Consider the following 9,437-nt stretch of genomic DNA (forward strand, 5'->3'; position numbering starts at 1 on the left):
GAATTTTTGGTTTTGCTTCCACTACCAAAAAAAAAAATCACTAATTATTTTAGTAAAAAATAGACGTTGGAGACGGGTTTTGAAGAATCAGTTGATTGAACACCGTACTCCAAGCCAATAAAACATATACCGAGAAGAACTAATACAGGTGACCTCGTTAAAATCTCTTAAGGAAGGAATCTAGTAAACTGAATGAAATCGTTTTGTACCTCTCAATAGCTTTATAGGTCTTGTTGGGTATTCCCTTACTATTGGCCAGTAATCTGACTAGGTAGAGTCTTTGGTCATTAACTCTAGTGAATCACTGTCTTGCTTTTTGTTATAATACGATTATGATAAGACAATCTCGTCAACATAATTGTCACTTGCTATTGTTACAAAGAAGGAAGGACATGACAAATGTATTGAAGTGAGATGTTACATGATACGTTACCGAGAAAGTGAGAAGTACTTGAGGTAGGATTTGTCGGAGGGTGTTATGCTATGATTCAATGTTAAGGAAGTAAACCGATTGCGCTACTCATTGAGAACGGGTTTTTTGAAAAAAAATTTATTTTATGTGAGGCTTAATAAGAGCACACAAAAACGAAGGGTATGGCTAGTTTGCAGTGTTGATGAGGAAATGAAGATTAGGCGTTAAAGGAGAAGGTATATAAAATGATTAATATAGAGAAAAATGATGAATGAATAAAAAAAGTGGAAGTGGGATTTGCTTGGTGAGTGAGTGCATCGGGTATTGTGCTCTTAGGGATTCCCTCTATCTATCTACATCTCCATCTGTAGAAAGGAATTTTACGTAGTGAGATGTGGAATATTTGTGTAGTCTCTCATGTATTCTTCTTTCTTCCTTGAGCCTCCCAAGATTCATCTGTAATTCTTACTTTACCTCCCTGTCTTCTTCTTGGATTTCGAATGTCCTCCATATATATATATATATATATATATTATATTCTTTTCATTATTCTAACCCCTCATTATAATAATGCTCTACCCAAATTCGATTTTGGACCAGACCCATCACGTGAAATTTGATTAAAATAAATCTTTCTTACATAATACTAATTAATTCTCTCTCTCTCTCTCTCCCCCCTCTCTCATATGCATAATATTTCAACCCAGAAGAAAGACTCACGTCGCCACCTGCTCTTTGTCTGTTTACTCTTTGTTTCAACGATTCCCTTGAGTGCAGAAAATGTTGGGTAACTGTGAGAAGATGGTGCTCATCCCTCCAACTCCAAACGAATGGTCACAGCAGGTTCCTAATTTCTCTCTCTCTCTCTCTCTCAATTATTACAAAAAACATGACCACGCCGTTTTTGTTGCTTTGCTTTTGGAAGAGAATATGTATTCTGTGTTGTAGTTTTTACCCTAAAACGCCACCTCAAAACTATTTCTCTCTTTTTTTTCTTTTTCTTTTTTCTTCTTCTTTTCTTCCTCCTCCTCTGCTTTATTTTTGCAGAACCAGATAGATGATCCAAACGGCTTGATGGCTTCCACGGGTAGGGTAATGGAAAAGCCAGAACAACAACAGCAACAACAGCAACAAGCTCTGAGGTGTCCGCGCTGCGATTCATCAAACACAAAGTTCTGCTACTACAACAACTACAGTTTGTCTCAGCCGAGGCATTTCTGCAAGGCCTGCAAGCGTTACTGGACAAGAGGGGGAACTCTAAGAAACGTTCCTGTAGGTGGTGGGTGCAGGAAAAACAAGCGCGTGAAGAGGCCTGCAGCACCTTCCGCCATTGATGGAGCTTCATCTTCATCAGCTCCTCCAGACGCTCCATCTCAACCGCACATGGATATATCTGCTTCCACATCAAATCATATGAGTCCTCTGTTTTATGGAGGTTCTGATATCGTGAGATCACTTCCATTTCCCAGGTTCAATATTCCCAGAGTTTCCGGTGAAACTGTTTCTGGGTATGATCTGCAACCCCAGATGAATGCTCTTGGGCTTGGATTTTCGTCTGGAATTCTGTCTAATGATGGTGGTGATCATGATTTCCGAAATGGGTTTAATCCTGCTAAGCAAATCCAAGATCTCTCCAGCTATAATTCCATCTTCGGCTCCTCTGCTAATTCTACCACCACTTCTCCAACCATGGCTTCCCTCCTAAGCTCTAGCTTTCAGCAACAGAAATTCGTCAATGGAGGCATCAAAGACATTCGACCACCCAACCATTTTCAAGGCTTTGGACCCTTTGAAGGGTTGCAAATAATGGGTAACACTGAAGCCGAGATTTCCATGAAAGAAGTGAAAGTAGAAGACAGCCAAAACCGGTCGGATTGGAATCAAATGGATCAAGTCGGGTTGTCGGATCCTACTCTCTATTGGAATGCAACAAGTATTGGTGCTTGGAATGATCCCGGAAACATCGGGTCTTCGGTCACTTCTTTGATCTAGCAAAAAACAAACGTCATTTTCTATTGTCTCTCCCTCCTTTTCAGTCATTTCTGTTGTAGTGGGTTTCAAAATCAAAATTCGAAAAAAAAAAAGAAGAAAAAAAAAGAAAAGAAAAGAAAGAAAAGCAAGATTTCACAAATGAAGCAACGATGGGAGGAACGGGATCGGAGCGATCATGTCAGCTGCAAAGAATCAGCCGGTTAGTTTTATTATCAAGGTTGAGACTCACCAATTGCGCTGAGAGGAACCTCGGATCCTCTTCATCTCATCGCCTGGGTATTATCAGTGTGGAAGCTAAGGTTTAATTTTCCTTTGAGAATATTGAGGGTCCTTTGGAGCAACCTAGTTAATGATCAGTAAGTAGGTTTTTATTTTGTATGTATATATGCATGACCATGTCCTTTTTTTTTTTTTTTGTCTCCTTAATTTCCAATGTATTGGTTACTGGGTGGGGATTGGGGGGTATATGCTGCAGTCCTCAATGAAGATCAGCTGAGGAACTAATAATTTTTTATTTAATTTTTACTATTTTCTTTCTTTCTGGGGAAGGGTTGGGTATAATGGTATAGAAAGAGAGGGAGATTTGTTATTCCAATGTGGATTTTTAGTTTATGTGGTTGGCATTGGTTACATGCTGTTTTAGTTTGGTGTCTTGATGATATGGATAAGGAACTGTGCTTTTGGAAAACAGTGCTGATATTTTTCAAACCACATTGAATACCAAACATTCCGAGTACAAAATAAGTGATGTATAGATGATGTGGAAGCCTCTGCATGTCCAACTTGTGTGGATTTGAGTTGTTAGATATGATAAAGATAAAACTTAGCAATATAGATGTAAATGAAATTATTATATACTTGGATTTACTTTGCTGTCTGTAGTACTACTGCAATTTATTCCCTAGTTTAGGTATATTCAGAAATTTGCAGTGTTAGGGGTTAGTTGAGGATGCAAGAGTGAAGAAGCTTGCTCCTTGCAACTTGCAAGAAATGGGACCTACTCCATTTCTTGGATCACTCATATAGAGTAATACTATTTAGCAGTAAAAATCTCTCTCTCACACACACACACACACACACATATATAGAGAGATATTTAGTTTTCATTTTTTGTCCATCTCTTATTTGTCTCTCTATAAGAGATGAACAAATCTATCATTAAATGTGAGATTGCATGGTGAATTCGCAAAAAAGATGAACAAGAGATTGATATATGATACTTTTTAGAGGAATGCTAAGAATTCTTTTGACCTTAGGTAGGTATTATTTTTTAAAAATTAGACAAGAGAAATTTACTTGTGTGTTTTATTGCGGTAGTACTTCACCCTTGCATAGTACGATTATATATATTGCAGCAACTGCTACGTTAACTTGTAGCAATTGATCATTTTCCAAGCCCCATAGTACCATTTCTAAAGCTTTGCCGACAGCATAATTGAAAACCAGGGTTGTTTGTGTGTACGTACATCTTGTGAGTAATATTCCCCTAGGGTTTTTTTGCCCTTGGCTTAATATATTGCTAGCTACCAGCCCGTGGGGAAATATGTAGTAACCTTATAACTTAGCTAGGAAATGGAGTGTTTTTTTTTTCAGACTTAGAAATATTGAACCATTTTTCCTGTTAATTTCATTATTATTTTCACCTCAGTGGAGAGAAAACAGGCAGAAGTTGACCTGCAGGAGAGGAACTATTGGTGGAAGTGATGGTGGGGTGTATATAGACTATATATAGTCGTAGAAAAATGAGAATATATAATGGGGTAAAAAAGTAGTAGATCTAGTAGTAGGATTGATGGTAGCATTAGTGTAGATCCTTAATGGGGTACCACTAATCATTGTGGAAAATAAGCAAATCACTGTGGCAGAGGTTGGTTGGGAAGGAAAGGGCTGCATAAATATGAGTGGAGGCAGCGCAGTAGTGGTGTTTTCAACTGGTGGGAGTGGGATACTAGACTGCATTTTTATAATTAATTATATCATAATTAGCATCTCACATTACTATTGTCTATTGTCTTTGTTATACTTCTATTTCAACACTATCTCTATTATTGTGCAATTGATGCAACTTTCACAGTCAACTCTAGCTATATTATTGTGCATCTTCATGGACTTTTTATTGGGTATTTTTGGCCTTTTTTTTTTTTTTTTTTGTTGATATTTTAGGCTATTTGTTAATATTTTTGTTTTGAAAATAAAACAAAAGGAAGAATGTCGGGTCTGTGATAAAGTTAATGGCCCTTTAAAGATATAAGAAATTTTTTTAAATTTAGTCTAGTAAATAAATTATTGTAGAAACTTCATTTACCTGCATGAACTTTCATCACATTTCAACAAATTCTAATAGAGGGGTGTCAAAATTTTTAAAATACTCATTTTTATTTTAAAGAAAAAAATTGTAAGGATTTAAGCGTTGATCAGGATTTAACAAAATTTTCAAAAACACCCATGCCTAAATCTTTGGAAAAAAAATATATATATATATATATTTTTAAAATAACATAGCTATTTTGAAAATTTTAACATGATTTAACGGAAATTCATAATCAATGTAATTGAAAAAAAAAATAAAATTGAAAGATCGACATATACACTAAATTGAGAGCTTTTGAAGTTTAGAAAATAATTATAAAAATGGTGACAATTTAAGAGGTTAAGTGAAGTTTCTATTAAATTCTTAGAGCATATGATTTTCAGTTGCATTTTTTAAAACCCACGTGAAAATTATATATTCTTTTAAAAATATATATATATGAGAGTTACAAATTTTAAGAATAAATATGAGTTTAATAAAATAAATTGAAAATTTCCTCAAACTCGTTATCCAATTGATATTATTACGTACATCATCACAATTAGGGGCTTAGGGCTTCCCCCAAAATATCATAATTTCATCTGTTCTGTTAAGTTCCAACCCATTGAAGAAAAACCTAGGGTTGAGTGGGATTCACTATTGAAGAATATTAATTTATTTTTTTGGGTCCATGTCCATGACAATACCCAAGGATTTTTGCTCTATAATGTCTTGGGATAATCTCAGAGTAATTATCAGTTGTCACGAAAAGACAACTAATGGACCTAATTAGTTGACTAGAAAACGACTCAATCTAACTAAAAAACATTATTGTGTTCCATACGCATAGGGGGATGAATGAATCAAGCTTATATATATATGTATAGACTGTATAGTGATTGATCATTCCATATATTAATTAATTAATTAATGGTGCAATTAATTCCAAATAAAATTAAATTTTTTTTAAAAATAGTACGTCCATTTGTCACCATGCTAAGACATGTGTGGTTGGGCCTAGTTGATAATTATGAAGAATTAATAAATAATATTTGTTACTATCACAATTAATTATCCGTACCCATTACCACCAATTACGATTTGGGAGTCACTATCAAACATAAACATCATGATAGCCAAACCGAACACCATCATTTCCTCATTTCCCGTCACGCGTGCATGATTTCAACACACTAATTAAACCATATTCACCTTAAAATACTTATCCAATTTGGTGGCGGTCTTGTGATAAATATAAGGGACTTGAGTTTTTACTTCTCATAATGAAAAATCTAAGTTTTAATCGTGTGATAAATAAGGTCTTTTTGTCATGTTTTTTAAGTCGTTGAAGTGCTTAACCTGAACAGATTGAGCCTCATACTCTGTATTCGTGAAAAAAATTATTTTTTCATTGTTATTTTTCTGTTTAATTTTGACGGTTTCTTTGGAAACTTGTGGCTCTCATCGGTTGCATTTGTTAGTGTTTTTCACTTTTCTGGTCTCCTTTAAATTCACTGAGATGCTAGTTGTTTATCTAGATTAAGTTTTTTCAGTTTAGCTTGTATTTGTTTTTCGTTTTTATTGTAATTTCTTTTGATTGAATGGATGTACTTTAAAAATAATAATAATAAAATATCGTTGAAGTACTAGTTTGGTCATTTTCAAGATAACGACAAATAAAATTATGCTACATATATCAAAAGCTATATTATGATGCCACATATACCTATAAATAATAATCAAAGGTGGAGGGGTGACTCCACCTCTTGTAGCCACCACCAATATTACTATTGCATATCATCTTCTATTGGAATGGGGAGGGGGTGGCTCCACCTTCCATCACCCCAATAAAGGAGATAGACATCCCGTAACAAAGAGAGGGCGGCTCGCCGCTCGCGTAACTTGCTCCCCTGGAGGTGGATGATGGAGCTCTCTTCTTCTTCTTCTTTTCTTGGCTTTTTTTTTTTTTGGTATTTATTTATTTAAAGGCATACATGTTATTGTGACATGTCTTTTTCATACAATTGACATAAATTTATTGTTCTTTAACGTGGAGAAGATATATGCCAGCCGACACTTTTACCTTCAAAAAAAAAATTGACAAAATAGCTTTATTTGTGACATGGTTAAATTTTTAAAATTTAAAATAAAAAAACACTAAGGTTTTTATCTGTTATAAGGTCAAAACTCAGAAAGGTGTTGGGGACAATTTTCCTTTTTGAAGCAAATGAAACGTCTCTTCCCATTCTCATGCCTATGAAATAGAACTAGCTACATGCTTTCTAACTTTTTCTTTTTTGCCTTCTTTATCTTTTTGTTCTTCTCTAGCAGCAATACTGGAATTTGACTTAAGAAACAAAAAGATGTATCTACCCAATAGTTGGGAGATTCAATAGTCTCATTTCTTCACTCTAGAGTGAATTTATTTACCGAGATCATCCACTATTGTATACTTTTTGTGCATTAATTGATCATAACCTATAATAGAGGGGACATTCAGTACTATTCAACGAAATATATACACTCATTTAAGCATTGGACGTGGTCTTCGTTGGTCTCTCAACGAGCCTCTCTGACTCTTCTTATCTTTCTTGCAACGCTCTTGAGCGGAATATTTTGTGTGTGGTCATGTATCAACAATAATAGAGTTATATATCTAAGCCTAGAGAGTTGCCGAGTTGACTTCAATGATCGCCACAAGGGCTGATTTTGCTTCAGACAACCGTGAGTGTAGCATATTCCGCGGCAGCGGGTCCAAGATAACTGGTGGATCCCGTCAGAACCCATATAGGCTCCCTAGGGTGTTTTACTCAAGTTCAAAATCGATTTGACTGGGCTATGGGCCAGTTTTAGTGACAAAAACAGTTTGAAGATAGATCATTGGAATTTGGAACCATTTTCTTTACTCTTCACTGCAACAAAGCCTACTCTTCTTGAGTCACCAGTCCATCAAGCTAACAACCCTATGAAGGCCCAAAACAACCGCGCCTGTGAAGGGATCTTCAAAGACGTACAAAAAACAGATCGGAATCACTTATAATTACTTGTCGCGATTGCAACGTAATAATTGGGAAAGTAATTAAGAGACGCTCTCGATTGAACTTATCTGACCGAACAAGTCTCCTACATATGAGCCCCATCGAGAGGAGATTGCAGCTAATCCCAGTCCACAAGAAACAGCTTGACATTTTACGATGCATTTCAAAAATTGTCCCACTTCATCTAAATTATCATGTTTTTGTGAATGTGGTGACTAGGCTTAAGTCATCCAGACAGATGGTACATATAACAACTGCCATTTTCAGTGAAGTTCCAAGCTTCATGGAAGATCTCTGCCAAGAACTTGAAAATTATTGAAAAAAAGAAGAAGGAAATACTCACTTAATTACCCTTAAAAATAAAGATTACCCAATACGTATTTTTCCTTTATTTTAACATATATATTATTGAACAAAAACTTTCCCTTTTGACTTTTGAGGGAAAATCTGTCACATAGACACAAGGGTCAATGATTTAGCTAGTAATTGATAATCTCTTTCAACGAGAGCATTAGCCTCTCCTATTGAATGGGCTAGGTAGCCATGTTGACACATTAGCCAACATTAGAAAATCATCTTAAACAATTGATCAGGAGGTATTTGGTCCAACCCACATTCCACCACCATCGACATTCCCTCTTCAATTTCTTTCTCCAGTTGAAGTTTTTGGCCAGCAACCTCATTTCTTATTGTCATGTCAGCTTTCGGTATATATATATATATACCCAGATGAATTTTGCCCTCTAGATTACCAGTTATTTTCGATAACTTTTGCAAGGAACGATTAATAGGTCAATTATGTTGATATTTTTCTCTAGGCTTTTGAAATTAATGCAATAATCTGTTACGTACCATTGCATTCAACTTTCATGATGTAGAATGATGATAGGACAATAGGGTAATTGAAATTCTACTCCATTACGCTAATTTTGGCCACATGACCCGGCCCTGAAAGTGAGAGTTCCATTAAAATAATAGTAGTTTTGAAGACAAAACACATGCTCGGGTAATCTTAGTCCCCATCTTCTTATAATATCCACCACCCACATGTTCTAAACTAATCTTTTTGTTAATTATTGTCTTATATTACAAGCCTTACCAAAATCATTATTGATGAGCCAAGCCAAATAGAAGACAACAAGCACCCCAATTCGAGAAATATAGGAGTACCAGACATGGAGCAGTTGGTGTGGAATTTAATAATTCTTCCTCGCAAACAAACCTCCATACACGCAATTGTCTTTATCGATCTGGTCCTTCTGTTTCAGCGTTTTCGCCGCTTTATGTTGCCCCTATTGAGAGGGTTGAGTCCTACTGTTTCGGCGTTTTCGCCGCTTTTTGTTATGTATTATTTGCACTATAACTTTCAATTTTGGTCGATCTTTTCTTATTTGTTTTTGTTTTTGTGTAAAAAAAAACACAAAAAAAAAAAAAAAAAGGAGGGAGGCGAGCATGTGGGAAGGTCCTTTTTCTACTATCATTGCGTCAAACCTTTGCTTACAAGCTAACACCAAGCTATATAGGGGACGAATGTTTGAGCACCCCCAACACCCAACACCACCCCCCCCCTCCCTATCGGCATTATAAGTCAAGCCTCTCACTCTCACGCACATATGTTATTTTTTTCGGTTGTGATTTCTTCCGATGAGAATAATAATGCTTTTAGTTTCTTCTTATGTAATGATTACTATTAGAATTTATCTTA

At 35.6% G+C, this 9,437-nt stretch overlaps 1 protein-coding gene across 1 annotated transcript; it reads left to right on the forward strand.

The window, feature by feature from the left end:
• The first annotated feature begins 902 nt into the window (after positions 1 to 902).
• LOC132172608 (dof zinc finger protein DOF1.4) lies at positions 903 to 3,115 on the forward strand. Its single transcript, XM_059584138.2, has 2 exons — positions 903 to 1,255; positions 1,460 to 3,115. Exons 1-2 carry the CDS (start codon positions 1,193 to 1,195, stop codon positions 2,402 to 2,404), a joined length of 1,008 nt encoding a protein of 335 aa, XP_059440121.2. The 5' UTR covers positions 903 to 1,192; the 3' UTR covers positions 2,405 to 3,115.
• The last annotated feature ends 6,322 nt before the right edge of the window (positions 3,116 to 9,437 follow it).

Source organism: Corylus avellana, chromosome 1, assembly GCF_965113065.1.
Source record: "Corylus avellana chromosome 1, dhCorAvel1.hap1.2, whole genome shotgun sequence".
Taxonomy (NCBI): domain Eukaryota; kingdom Viridiplantae; phylum Streptophyta; class Magnoliopsida; order Fagales; family Betulaceae; genus Corylus; species Corylus avellana.